This window comes from Pygocentrus nattereri, chromosome 2 (assembly GCF_015220715.1).
Source record: "Pygocentrus nattereri isolate fPygNat1 chromosome 2, fPygNat1.pri, whole genome shotgun sequence".
NCBI classification, from domain to species: domain Eukaryota; kingdom Metazoa; phylum Chordata; class Actinopteri; order Characiformes; family Serrasalmidae; genus Pygocentrus; species Pygocentrus nattereri.
The window spans coordinates 19,408,581-19,423,073 of NC_051212.1; the positions used below are offsets into that span (position 1 = coordinate 19,408,581).

The 14,493-nt window shown below is 38.4% G+C and overlaps 1 protein-coding gene across 3 annotated transcripts in view; it reads right to left on the reverse strand.

The window, feature by feature from the left end:
* The window catches only part of nlgn2a (neuroligin 2a), a 195,891-nt gene that overhangs the window by 60,054 nt on the left and 121,344 nt on the right, over positions 1–14,493 (reverse strand). For all 3 annotated transcript variants that reach the window (XM_037547666.1, XM_017710304.2, XM_017710303.2), the window contains one exon: positions 10,615–10,764. In XM_037547666.1, coding sequence (XP_037403563.1) covers positions 10,615–10,764 — 150 coding nt within the window. The remainder of the gene's footprint in view (positions 1–10,614; positions 10,765–14,493) is intronic.

Sequence of the window (14,493 nt, forward strand, 5' to 3'; positions counted from 1 at the left end):
ATTTATTTATTTATTGCACTTACTATATTGTGTGTCACTATCTTGTCTATTTTTTATCATGTGCAATCTTTTGTCTTGTGTCTGTACTGTATGGTCCTGAGACTGCTTTTGTCTTGTAGGTCACATCAAGGTCTTAAAGGAATGTTAATTCACTCTACTATACTCTAGTTTATGGAAAGGGATGGCGATAAAGTTGTTCTTTACTTCTTGAATTCTTGATTCTTTTTCTCCACAATCGATGCACACTACAATTCCCACTGGTTCGAATAAGGTGTCAAACACAAATGTCTGACACGCTCAACATTTGTGCATGCCACGGCACACTGGAAGTGGAAACTCAATGTATCGGCTGTTTGAAGAAAAGTTGCTCAAAAGCCTGTGAATTCTCTGCCGTCTGTCAGACCAGCGTGATTTATCTGCAGCTATAATAGAGGCAAAGTTTACTGAAACTTCTGGAAATAAGCGTCTGAGGTGTTACACATCCATCAGAGCCAGATGCACCATTAATCTTTTCATCCAGTTCAGGACGCTGGGGAAAGACAGAATAGATAATGAATGAGGAGATTGAGAGATACAAAGAAACAGGAGAGAGAGAGAGAGAGAGAGAGAGAGAGAGAGAGAGAGAGAGAGAGAGAGAGAGAGAGAGAGAGAAAGACAGGGAGAGAGATATACATAAGACACACTGTATGTCCAAAAGTATTCAAACAGTACCTCTGATTAGCTACTTTAAGGTGCATCTGTTGCTTACACAGGTGTTGAACTGTGCACACAGCTTGATTAATCTCTACAGAAAAAGCACAAGGCCTCTCTGTAGCTGCACACAACCAATATCAAGTGTTGGCTGGAGATGTATAAAGCCCCCATACCGGGATGTGGGGCAGTGGAACAGTGTTCTCTGGAGTGTTGCTGTGTTTACATTGTTGTTTACATGTTGAAAAAGTGTTTCTGTGCCTCATAGCAGAATTAATGAAGGAATGCGACCAATGGTGGTTTGCAGCCAAATGTTTCCATATTTATTGCACTACTGATGGTTCTTGCCCATATAAGGGCAAAAGTTGGGAAGATGGTGCTCTGCTGACTGCTGTGCAACGCTGAACGTTATAAAATGTTTGGGTTGTTGTCTGCCATGCACCATCATAATGTACAGACAGCTAATCATCCAACATCAGTACTGGACCTCATTAATGCTCTTGTTACCAGATGCAATAAAATCCTCACAGCAACGTTCCAGTGTCTCATACAAAGCCTTCTCAGAAGAGTAATGTTCATCAAAACATTACTTCATTAGTTCATCAAAAGGGGACAAACTTAAGGCTGACATAAAAATCTGTCCATTTCTGTCATTTAATTGTCTGTTCTCCATTATTAATGTGATTTCATAGTGCTTTTGTATTAATCAGATATGAATCTTACACGAACCTGATAAAGCCTGGAAAAGCCGAAAATTCACTGAATTGTAATTAGTTAGTAGCAGTCCCACAAACCACTACAATTAAAACAAGCAAAGACATGAACAGTATTATGTCACTGGTGTTATGTTGTGTTTTATGATTATTCTTATTCATTAAGAATATTTATTCAGTAATAAAAGCTCAGGCAGATTTAAAAGAGTTTAGGAGGTCATCAGCAAATTCCTAGAACAGACCGCCTACAAGACACTCTGATTAAATTAAACTAAATTAACTTGATTTTATAAGAAACACAGGACGAGCAAGTGTCTACAAACTTTTGCACATTTGGTTTATAAGGAAAAAGTAAGATGTGGCAGTGACATGCAAGAAACATGCAGAATCTCAGCGGAATAGAGCAGCTTATGTGTGCATGTGTGTTTGTGTACATGTATGTAACACGTGAAGGGAGCTGTGGAGTTCATTTTGTTTCACCTTACTTGTCTTCCTTCTATCTCTCTCTCACTTTTCCTTCTACTCTACCATCCCCTACTCCTTCGTCTGTCTCTCTCTCTCTCTCTCTCTCTCTCTCTCTATCAGAGTCAAGAGGCTTCTGCTTATCAATTCTGCTGTAGGTTGCTATGGAAACTGTCCGGATGGTCTGGATTTCGAGAAGCTTTTCGTTCATGTCTTAATATCTCCCACAACCTTGTCAGGGCAAACTACATACCTCTCTCTCTCTCTCTCTCTCTCTCTCTCTCTCTCTCTCGCTCTCTCTTTCTCTCAGAAAACGCGTATATACACACTTACACACATACATATACCTCCAGTGTTACCCCGTCTTTTCTGTAGTGTGCTGTGCTCCTGAATATCAACTGACTTTTCAATGTATGTCTTTCCTTTACAGATATATGTGCATGTGTGTGTGTGTGTGTCTGTGTTTGTGTGTGTGTGTGTGTTCCTAACCTCACTGTATAACTGTTTTGTACGTCTCTTGTTTTAGTGGCTACATGGCTCACTGCGGATTTAAAAGGCAGCTGTGAATTTTATTTTTAGAATCCAATGCCACGCAACCTCTCTCTACTCCCCTCTCTCCCTCTTACTCGCTCTCTCATCTTCTGTCTCTTCTATCTCGCTCTGTCTCTTTCTTCTCTCTCTCCCTATATCTCTCTACCATACTCAATCTCTCTTTCATACCCTGTCTCTCTTTCTGCTCCCCTCTCTCTCTCACTGTCAGTCTCTCTGTCTTTATGCCTGTTTCTTCCCCTCTCTCTCTCTCTCTCTCTCTCTCTCTCTCTCTCTCTCTCTCTCTCATACTTTTTCTTCCTGCCCCTTGTCTTTTCACCCTCCCTCTTTCTCTCTCATTGCCAAGTCAATTCAAAGTTGCTTTATTGGCATGACAAATATTACTACTTGTATTGTCAAAGCTTTGGATAAGAGTTTAAGAACAACATACAACAAAAATAAAATAAGCTGACATAATAATAATAATAATAGTACTAAAAGTATAATAATAATAATAGATATATAACTAGGCAGATATTTCTGACATGCCTCTCTCTCCTCTTTTCTTCTCTCTCTACCTCTGTCTTTCTGCTTCTCTCTCTCCTCTACCTCCTCTGCATACCTTTTTTTCACTCCATATCTTTTTTCATCTCTCTGCCCTGCTCTTCTCTCCTCCCTCATTCCAAGATGGAGGGAGAATCCTTGCTTCATATTCTGCTTTTCTGTCTGCCTGAAAATGCACATGGCTCACTCTCGCTCTGTCTGTCTCCTCTGCTTTCTTTTACACACACACACACACACACACACACACACACACACACACACACACACACACACACACACACACACACACACACACATTCGTATGTGTGTGTGTGCCCACATAGCCAAGGCAGCTAAGCCAAGGTCAAGCTGAACAGCATGTACATTCATACTTAACAGGCAGACAGAGAGAGAAAAAGGCTCTCCACAGCGGGACGGCTAAGCTTGAAGAAATATGAAAATAAGATACATAAATAGACAGAAACTATGGTACAAAGAGAAAACAGACAGAAAGAAAGAAAAAGAGAGAGATGGGGAGAGAGGGAGATAGAGATGGGTGAGAGAGATGGAGAAATGAGAGAGAGAAGGTTAGAAAAAAGAAAGGGCGAGAGAGATGAAAGAGAGAGCAAACAAGAGAGAGAGAGACAGAGAGAAAACAGAAGGACAAAACATAAAGGACACAAGAATGACCAAATGAGAAAAGAGGGAAGAGAGAAAGAAAGAAAGCAGCAGAATGAGGAAAGGAGGATGCTTTATTAGTGATGGAACCCCTGTGATATCCGGTGTGTGGTTGATGACTGGGGTCGACACAGCGATTTAATCAACAGCCAGACAGACACGGGGCGAGGGGTGAGTCTAAATCACTGCCGCCACGGCAACCGCCACTACGGCAACCGCCGCCACGGCAACAAGGGATGCTGAGCAGAGAGTGGGGAAAAAAGGGTAGCAACAGAAAGTGTGGGTAGGATTTGCTACTCGTAAGCACGGCTCTGTGCAGGAGCGAATGACAGAGACTGGAGTAATGCAGGTGTATCACAGGGCCAAGGGCAAACGCACTGCGCTCAGACTTAACTCAGCAGAAAACATTTATACGTGTTTTGTGATAAGGGAGGCAGAGGAACCTCAGGGACTGCACATGCTGTTAAGATGAGAGTGTGTGTTAGAAAAGGGTGGTTGTTAAGTGTGATGTGTGTATATGCATAAGAGGAGGTTTTGTGTGAGTGCCTGTTTAGGATTGAATGTACAGTGTGGTCGTCTTGCTGGGTGTCTGGAGATATGTGTATGGCTGTGTGTGTGTGTGTGTATGGCTGTGTGTGTGTGTGTGTGTGTGTGTGTGTGTGTGTGAGGGAGGCAGATGATGAGATGAAGGCTGAAGGCATGTAGTTTGGAACAGGCAGAGCCAAGGGCACACCTGTCTCAACCTGACAACACACACCCATAGTGAGCTGACCTGACACCTGAACACTGTGCAACACACACACACAGTACATCCATGTTTGTTTTTATAAATTCAGGGGTCTTTATAACTTTGTTTTATTAACTTTATAACTAAGGGTCATATATATGTTCCATGTGGTAGCAATATGCAACAACAACAACAACAACAATAATAATAATAATAATAACAACAATAATAATAACAATAATAATAATAATAATAATAATAATATATCCCAAACATTTCTTTGCAAACATTTGGGACCATGTTTGAACAGTGAGAGTGGGCTTTGCACACACAAGATATATCAGTGGTATATCATAATTAATACCATTGTTAGAGAAATAAATGTTTTCCATTATGTTAGATGATATGTTTTTGAAAAACGTCTTATAATTTCACCAAAACTGATATACAGATACTTACACATAAAATTCTTCATATATAAGTGTCTATATTTAATATTAATGTCCTATTTGTATTATATATGTGAAGGGTTTCATTACAAATTGCTGGATATAACAAGTTTCAGAAAAAATTATAGCTGACATGTAATGGAAAAAATATATCTATTTCTTTAATAAAGATGATATTAATCATAATATAGCACTGATATATGTAAAACCCACTCACAACAATGTTTGTCTTAAAAGAGCAAAACCTTTCACATGTAACTGTCTACATATAATAACATGTTCTATATATACTATAGTTATCTACATGTAATGCTATTGTCTCATGTTTAATATATATATATATATATATATATATATATATATATATATATATATACATACATATATATATATATATATATATATATATATAAATAACTGCCTATAAGTAAGAAGAATATGTCCTACATCATATATTTATTATATACAGTGGCCCTGGCTTAAAATGAATTAGGTTCATTGTATTAGGAAATAAAAAATACAACCCAACTAGCATTTCTTTTAAACAGATCATTCCAAGACGGTAATTTTATTTTGGCTAAGTGTTCTTCCAAAAGACAGCTGCTGTTTCAGACTGTTATTGTTTAAGCTGTATCTTTGCAGATTCTCCAGGTTTGGATCCAAAATTGAACACTTCTTCATGATTGCATCAATGAACACAAGCTCAGTGACACCACCATGAGAAAAACAGTCCAAATGTCCACATACATTTTGAGGGCACTGAATATCTATCCACATGTAATAAGAATGTTCTATTCCTAATTCTAAACCTAACTCTGACCTTAGTAATCAAAAATAAATGATTTTCCCCTTTCAGTTTTAAACAATGACACATAAAGCTCTTATATAAAAACATTTTGTGAAGTCAGGTCCTGATATTATAGCTGAACCCTGCTTTGTTTGGTTTCTCTACCAAGCCAGGACATTTTGTCCTGAAAATGCATGAAAATAAACATATGTACAAACACACAAACAGAAGGATAAAATGGTGCTGTATCTAAAACTAGACCATTGGTTGGGCTGATGCTGAATAACCTTGAAATGACCCTCTCAATATTATATGCAACTCAGTGAATTTGGACACACCAAAAACTCAGCTCAAATGACAGCATTGTGCCACATTTATCATGCAACAAAGTCCAGTTTCAATTTTAGATGGGTCACAGGAGAAGCCGTGCCCCACTGAGTTTTATCACACACCGCTTAGAAATGGCACAGCTGAGTTGGTAGGCCAGTGGGGTTTAGCTAAGGACAGTTATTTTCCCTGCATGCTGGCTTGCAGTCTTTCTTGCGCTCTCTCTCTCTCTCTCTCTCTCTCTCTCTTTCTCTGAGTACATCATGACATTCTTTTCTGACACCTGTAACAGGCAAGTCTAGTCACATTTGTGTGTGTACGCACATGCATATCCCCTTTTCCCCTTCCGAGTCACTGCTTTGTACTGTGGGATATGACAGCAATGACTGCTATTCATATTCTACAGGGAAACATACACACACTTGATTTGTACCTCAGGACATGGGGATCCATGCATACTTGTCTCTTAGGGATGCACTAATACCACTTTTTCCCTTCTGATACCTAAGAAGTATCAGCTGATGTTAAGTACTGATACAGATACTAGCTCTTCATCATCTAATTAGTTTACAAGTTCTGATATTTCTATAATTCCCCCTTTTTCGGTAAAAGACAAACACACCAAGTCTGAGTAGCACTGATTTGTTGTATATATATATATATATATATATATATATATATATATATATATATATATTATGGCCAAATATGAGTTTATCCTTCTCCTGTAAAGTTACCATTTTGGAGATACGATTTTTTGTGTGTGTGCGTGTGTGTGTGTGTGTATGTGTGTGTGTGTGTGTGTGTGTGTGTGTGTGTGTGTGTGTGTGTTGGGGGGGTGTGCAAACTTAAATATGTTTGTACTTTTTTCCCTGAAACTGAGGAATGAAACCATTTTGACTAGAAAGCAAATAAATTAAAGGGTTATCTCTGACTTCCGTGCAATACTATAGTACATAGTATTATTAAGATAAGATAAGATAAGATAATCCTTTATTAGTCCCACAGCGGGGAAATTCACAGTATTACAGCAGCAGCAGAGTAACAGGAGTAAGGCACTCAGTAATAGAAACGGGAAACAGTTTAAACATTATAAACATTATAAATAATAAAAATTAAAGCTAAATCTCTAGACTATTACTATAATAGTAAACACTATTACATGTTTCCAAACATATAATTCACCCCCCATTGAATACAACTGATTTATGAAAACTAAGCTGCAAAAACCATTGTTTTGTCATGAAAATGAATCCACTTAAACATGCCCACCTTTTCAGTATACAGCAGTTTAGCTCAGCCCATTCACCCTCATGAAGTGTTTTAGCCCATGCTTATGCTTTTTCAATGAGGCACAACAGAGGGCAATCAATCAGAACAAAGTACCAGTCTTAAGATGAACCACAGAATAGATGGACCTCCACAAAAAAAAAAAAAAAAAGAAAATGTACAATATGTCCTGTTTAATAAATTAAACTGATTAAAAAAAATCTTTACAAATCAGGACCATTTTGTTGTTTTTGTTTTTCTCTGGTTTGTTCTGGAAATGTATGAAAACAAACATACGTTTAGGTTATCTTCATATCTATTGTCTCTTTTCATAAAGTTCTCATAACTTTTCAATATGGCTGACTGAAGGGCATCCCAATCCTCTTGGTCTCTCTTACTTAACTCTATTACAGACAACTGCATTACGCAATAGCCTCTCATACCAAACTCAATCACTGAGAACCGCACATGCAAACCAAAAAGGCTCAAAACACAACCGAGTCAGCATCCATTCCTCCAGCAATGTGTGTATGCAAGTGCTTGTGTGTATGTGTGAGATATTATGAGTCTTCAAGAAACTGCACTGCCGCAGTCTATCACACCCTGAGGTTGAGAGGAGCAGCTCTGGAGCTTTAAATGACTTTTTTTTAACAGCCCTTTCTCTTTTTTTGTAATAAAACACAAATCTCATGGCTGACCGGCTATCGCTCTGGGCAGTGCAGTAGTTAAAGTGAAAAACGGAGAAATATATTTTTAACCGTTCTTGCCCAATAAACCTATCACAGTCATCGTTGATTTGCATTAATGTACCTCGCTCCAATAGTTCAGCCATGTAAAGGAAGAGAAAAAAAACATGTTGAGTTTATGGTGCCAAAATGCTCTTGTAAGACCTCATTGCACATTTTTAAACCAATTACAGCTCCCTGTTTATGACAATCCCACGTTCGATCCATGACAGAGCATTTTAAGGTGTTTTCAAATAAATCTATAATGTTAAGCATCTGTTTTTTCATTGTTTTTTGGATTTATGATACAAACAATATAATTACAATACTTTTTTATGTTTATCAACCAACACTATAAAGAACTGCTGTATAGTAAAAACACTACTGTACAATACTGTATTCCTGAAATGCAGCAGACTAGGGATGTCAAAGATATTACATCAATTCTTCCAGACATTTTTACGGTACACAATATGCATCACAATATTTAGCTTTTTTGAGATTTAATAAGTTAAAACAGACAGAACGGAACCTTTAGTGCCATGTATACTAACAACAATAATAATAATAACAATAATAATAATAATGGTAATAATAATAATAATAATGGACCCACAACTACAATTAATTCATCCTCACCCAAACTTATACCCTAAATAGTTATAGCTGGAAATTTCTCAGTAAGCCATACCGACTACTTCCTTTCATGTACATACCGACCTTCCTTTCCTACATACCGACTCTTCCTTTCATGTATATTTTATGCTGATGTTGTAGAATTTGGAAGAACATCCTTGGTTTTCCTACTTTATATTTATATATTTTTAAAGTAGTTTTACAATGACTTACTGTACATTTTACAGTAATCTGCTAAACTCATAGCAAAACACAATAACTTATTGATGTTTACAAAAGCAGGAAAAATACAGTAGAATTTACATATTATTATCAACTGTACTATTAATTTACTGCAAAACTAAAAGCAGTTGTGTCCAGTGTATCCACCTACATCTAAATGTACATATGTGAACACAAGCTGTAAGATACAGACCTTAGCAAAGACATGCAAACAATTATAGAGCGGAGCTTTTCACAGACAATTAAATTCTGAAAGAGATCTTTTGAGCAATAATATATGCTTAATTGTCACTCACTAATGTAACCTTGGTGTGTTTTCTGAAGTGGTGCAGCTTACCGCTGCTCAAAATAAATGATTTGGGTGCAATTTTTGCTATTAGTGCAAAACTGGCTTTCAAAGTTTCATATTTTCTCTGCTATAACATTTGATTAAAGTCACTGTAATTATCATTCCACTGGGGTGCCACTTATGTCCCACTGATATTACAGTTACAAATATGTATGTAAAATAAGGATTTATTGTTAAAGACATTCTTTAACAACAAAAGTGTCTTTCATAACAACATATGTGAATCTTTCAGTTAAATAACTTGAAACATTAATAAAAACTATGAAAAGCACTTAGAAAACAGTATTTTGTCTGTCCCAGATCCCTTGAAATATAATCAGTAAAATACTGCAATCCTATGAATCCATTTAAAATTCCAAGTCTGAAACATCCTTTCTCATGAGTCATCCATTATAAATTATAAACTATATGCAGTATATTTACTTGTGCTCACTCAATACTCACTCAACCTGTTACTTAAACACACTCATCCACATTAATTATTTTCAATATTCCACAAAATCACATGATGTTGCTCATCTGAAAGTCATTGATATCATGGAAAGATGAAAGGTTATTTCTCTATTTTTCTTAATGTTTAATGATACTGTCCATTTCACTGACAATGCCACTTTGAAAGTACAACTCTGTTACCCAAATCGTTAGACTTAAAATATGTTATTCATTAAAAAAATCACGGAAATTACTTTGAATGCTAGTTAACCACATTGTGCACTTGCTAATTCTATCCTAAACAAAAAAGTTTCTTTTATCGCTGTTAGAAATATAAGCCATTGTCAGAAAATAAATCTTGCAAGAAATGAGATACTGTTCCTGACATGGGTTAACACGTTTTTGAGTGGTTAAATTGATGTTTTCTTCGATTCAATTTTGAAAAAAGTTCCATTTTTTTTGTTAATTTTTTTAAGTTGCAAGGTTCACACGGCCCCCCAATTGTGAAATCACCCATATACTGCAGAACAAGAGCGTCCCTAAGAGTAGAGTTGAAAATTCAATCAACTGTAGCTGGATGTGGTGTACAAATGCAGCCCAAGTCCTGTTGACAGAACAGATTACTGTTTTCCCTGCTCAAATACACCTCGTTTAACTCAGGACATGTAAAAACAGAGACACTGCTAAACTCTGCTGCAGAACCTCCCACAAAGGACTTGGCTCAAATAGGAAGGAACTGTCTCTTTGCTTGCATTCAGAAACCTATGACTGCCAACAGCTCTAATCCCTGTCAAGATGTTCTAGTTTCAGAAGCAGCGAAGTGACTTAAATCTAAGTGCTCCTATTACGAACAGCAAGGCAGAAACTGATCTCTGACCTGTAATTGAGTCGCTGACTTCCAAGTCATCTCTCTGTGGTAGAACATCATTCTGATCTTGGGTCTAATAACTATAATCTATGAAACCTGAGCAAAAGATCCACCACCAGCAGCTCAATCTAATAATCAAATACTTCAGAGCATTAACTTGGCCTAGGAAAGTTTTGAATGAAGATTCTGAATAAAGCCAGGTGACTCACCTAGCACTCCCAGTCTGTAGTTCATGGTGACCACGATGACATTGCCGTAAGCTGCCAACACGCTTGCATCAAACATGTTTCCGGTTCCTTCCATATATGAGCCTCCATGAATGAACAGCATGACAGGCTTCTTTCTGCGGTCACGGATATCTGAAATTAAATGATTAAAAATATATAAGGAGCATGTAAGTGGAGGCTAGAAAGGGGATAAAAGCTCTGAGTCACAAGGAGGAACTTTGGAGGAACTTTCTAGATGTAATCGCTCCAATTAGGTCTGAATAAGAAATGCATTTCTACTCAAACATAAGGAATATTTTATAGAAAATTTCAACATCCAGCCTGTGACAATTAGGAAGACTGAGAAATAGGAAAACACTTCTTAAACACACAAACCACATTAATACCAAAGCTTTAAACATACATCTACACACACTCATGTACTCAGACTCAGTGTATCAAGCAGCCATACACATCCACATTCGTATTAACATTACAACACAGAAACTAAGACAGCTGTGATCATTTGTTACTACAGTAACTGCCTAGGTGTGATAGTATATCACCAAGGTGTATCTGTTTCAGTCTTATTCGAAACATAACCAAAAACATAATAACACACATAAGCAGCAGTAATATTCAGCACAACAGTAACTGTCTAGCAGTGATATTATGTTACTATAGTAACTGATTAGCAGTAATAGTATACATTTACAGTGTAGTACAGTATAGAGTACTGGACAACATTCAGGCACCATCAGTCTATTAAACATTAGTCCATTTTTTAGTTTTGGTGTTCTAGTGCAAATTCTGTTCTTCTATTTTCTTTTCTCAGTTTGATGCTTCTTGACAGCTACACATCCTTTCAGGCTCAGAGTGGTGAGTTGTCTTCTTACAGTGGATGGTTGGACAGAAAGACCTGTGGATTTTTTACGATCTGAGCAAGAATACGGCTTGATTTTCTCCTCTCTCTCAGAGATGAAAGCTTTAAATACTGTTTATCTGATGGTGACAGTTTTGGTGGTCTACCAGATCGTGCATGGTTTTTAAGAGCCCCATTTTCTCTGTATCTTTTAACATATTTTTGAATTTCTGTTTTTTTTTTAAATTCAATTTCTTTTGACTCCCTCTTTTCTTGTCCAAATAGATACTTTATGTAGTCCTCTCAGAAATATCTGCTGATTGAAAGGAATAACTTGCTGTTTTGATTTGTAGGTATATAAAAGAAGAGTGGTGTCGGACTTTGCTCAGTACCGTGCAGAACTTGACATTGATGCTTGTCTGCTTGTATGGGACAAGTGGAGGTTTGCGTCAGACAGTAGTAGACAAAATAAATGTGTTCTGAGATGAGTAACTATGGTATGTCTTTAATGTGTTTCCCAGCAGAGTAGCCAACTGAAGCGTTTGCCCAGTGGTTGCAAACAGCAGGTCAGATTGTATCTTCATGAGAATTTCAGTGGCAGCAGCTAATCTAATCAGTCACTCCAACACTGTCATGTAGGGAGCAGGAATTTATTTCCACAGGAAAGGATAAATGGGCCTGAGTGAGCTACAATAAGGAACAAGGGAAATTTTATGTTACATGCTGTCCGCACCCCAATTAGACTGAGAAGTCAGTAGCTACGCTAGCTGCCAAAGTAACCATCAAAGCATATGGTCTAATCACACCTGCACTTCACAGAGGGCTAAGAAACAAGACTCACTCAACACTAGCTAGGTAATGTATTTAATCTAATGAATTCATTTTATTGACCGCTAGGACAGCAAGTGGTCATTGAAAGGAAAAGGAGATTCAGAGAGAGAGAGAGAGAGAGAGAGAGAGAGAGAGAGAGAGAGAGAGAGAGAGAGAGAGAGAGAGAGAGACAGAGAGAGAGAGAGAGACAGAGAGAGAGAGAGAGAGAGTGAGACAGAGAGAGAGAGAGAGAGTGAGAGAGAGACAGAGAGAGAGAGAGAGAGAGAGACAGAGAGAGAGAGAGAGAGAGAGAGAGTGAGAGAGAGACAGAGAGAGAGAAGACAGAGAGAGAGAGAGACAGAGAGAGAGAGAGAGACAGAGAGAGAGAGAGAGAGACAGAGAGAGAGAGAGAGAGTGAGACAGAGAGAGAGAGAGAGAGAGTGAGAGAGAGACAGAGAGAGAGAGAGAGAGAGAGAGAGAGAGAGAGAGAGAGAGAGAGAGAGAGAGAGACAGAGAGAGAGAGAGATAGAGAGAGAGAGACAGAGAGAGAGAAGACAGAGAGAGAGAGAGACAGAGAGAGAGAGACAGAGAGAGAGAGAGACAGAGAGAGAGAGACAGAGAGAGAGAGAGAGAGAGAGAGAGAGAGAGAGAATAAAAATGCTGACTGAGGTTTAGTGATGAAGTTGAAAAAAAAGAGCAGTGAAAGTAACACCAATTAAATTGAGTAGGCTAAAATCTCTCTCTCTCTCTCTCTCTCTCTCTCTCTCTCACTCTCCCCTGAACCAGAACAGCGAATAATGTGTACATGTACTGAAGTATTTTCTCTCCGTTTTTTCTCTCTTTCTTTCTCGCACACCTTATAAACTGTTCAGTGCTAACTGTAACATTTAATAAAGTTATGCAATGCAATCTTTTGCAAATGTTATTGACCTTTTTTCCAAGTGATTTTGGCCTTCAGACAAATAAAATTCAGATTTACTCGTGGATATGAGAAGTCCTTGAAAAAAGCTTAATGTCAAGCCTACATATGAACAAAGCAACACAGACTCTCAGGCAGCTATGACAGTATGTTACTACGGTAACTGCCTAGCTGTGATAGTACGTTACTACAGTAACTGATCTCCCCACCTCTGCCCTCCAACAGCAGCTACTCTATCAACAGGCTTGGCCTCGCTGACTGTTGGCATGGAGACATCTCACACACGCCCATACGCGGTCAGACATACGCAGAGTGACACGGAATAGTTGTGACACGCCACTCACAGCCCGAGGTAATGTGGTCCAGGCTGTGTTTCAGGCCTGATCAACCTGCCTCCCACAGTGACTGATAGCCTCTACCCCCAGAGACATGCTCTCTCTCTCTCCCCTCCCTCTCCCTCTGTCTATCTCTCTCCCTCTCTCCCCCTCTCTCAACTCGCTCCTTCACATCTCTTTCCTTCATCCTCTATCTAACCCACTCTCTTCTTGTAAATTGGCTTAAATCTTCTCTCTTCCACCCCCTTTCCCCATCTCATTGTCTCTCTCTGCTTCATTTCATCCAAAATCTTTTCTGTCCCTCTTTTCTTTCTTTTTTTCTCTCTCTCTTCGTTCTCCTGTTGCCTGTGGATCTGAGTGTAAAGTCTAAAGTGTTCTTTCCAAAATGTTTCTACCCTGTTTTTTTCTTTTCTTTTTTCTTTTTTAATAGCACATTTGAAAGTCTCCTTTGCTTCTGCCTTCACCAACTATGCACAATATACTGTAAAATGTGGGCACGCAAAGAAGAGGTGGAGAGAAGAGAGGAGAGTAAAGGTGAATGTAACCAAAAGCAGCAAATGAAAGGGAAGCACTGGACGCAATACATGCAGCCAGAGAGGAGAAGGGTTTAGACAGGAAGAAGAGAAAGTGCAGAAAAAAAGCAGAAAAACACATTGACGTAAGAAAGAGCTTCATGAGAGAAGAGACTAAATGAAGGCGAATGGGCAACAGAAATACACACACACATTCACACTGATAGAAGGACCCACGAGGGCTTGCTGCTTACTGCTGATCCTTTCATGCAGAACAGAGACAATGGAGTGATTAGAAACAAACTTCTGTTTACTGCTCTGTGTGTGTGTGTGTGTGTGTGTGTGTGTGCCTGTCTGTTTGGGTGATGGGTGTGAGTCTATTGTGTAGTCTCTATCTCCTGTGTGAACTTAATTAGTTCTAAATCCATTGGACACAGCCATGCT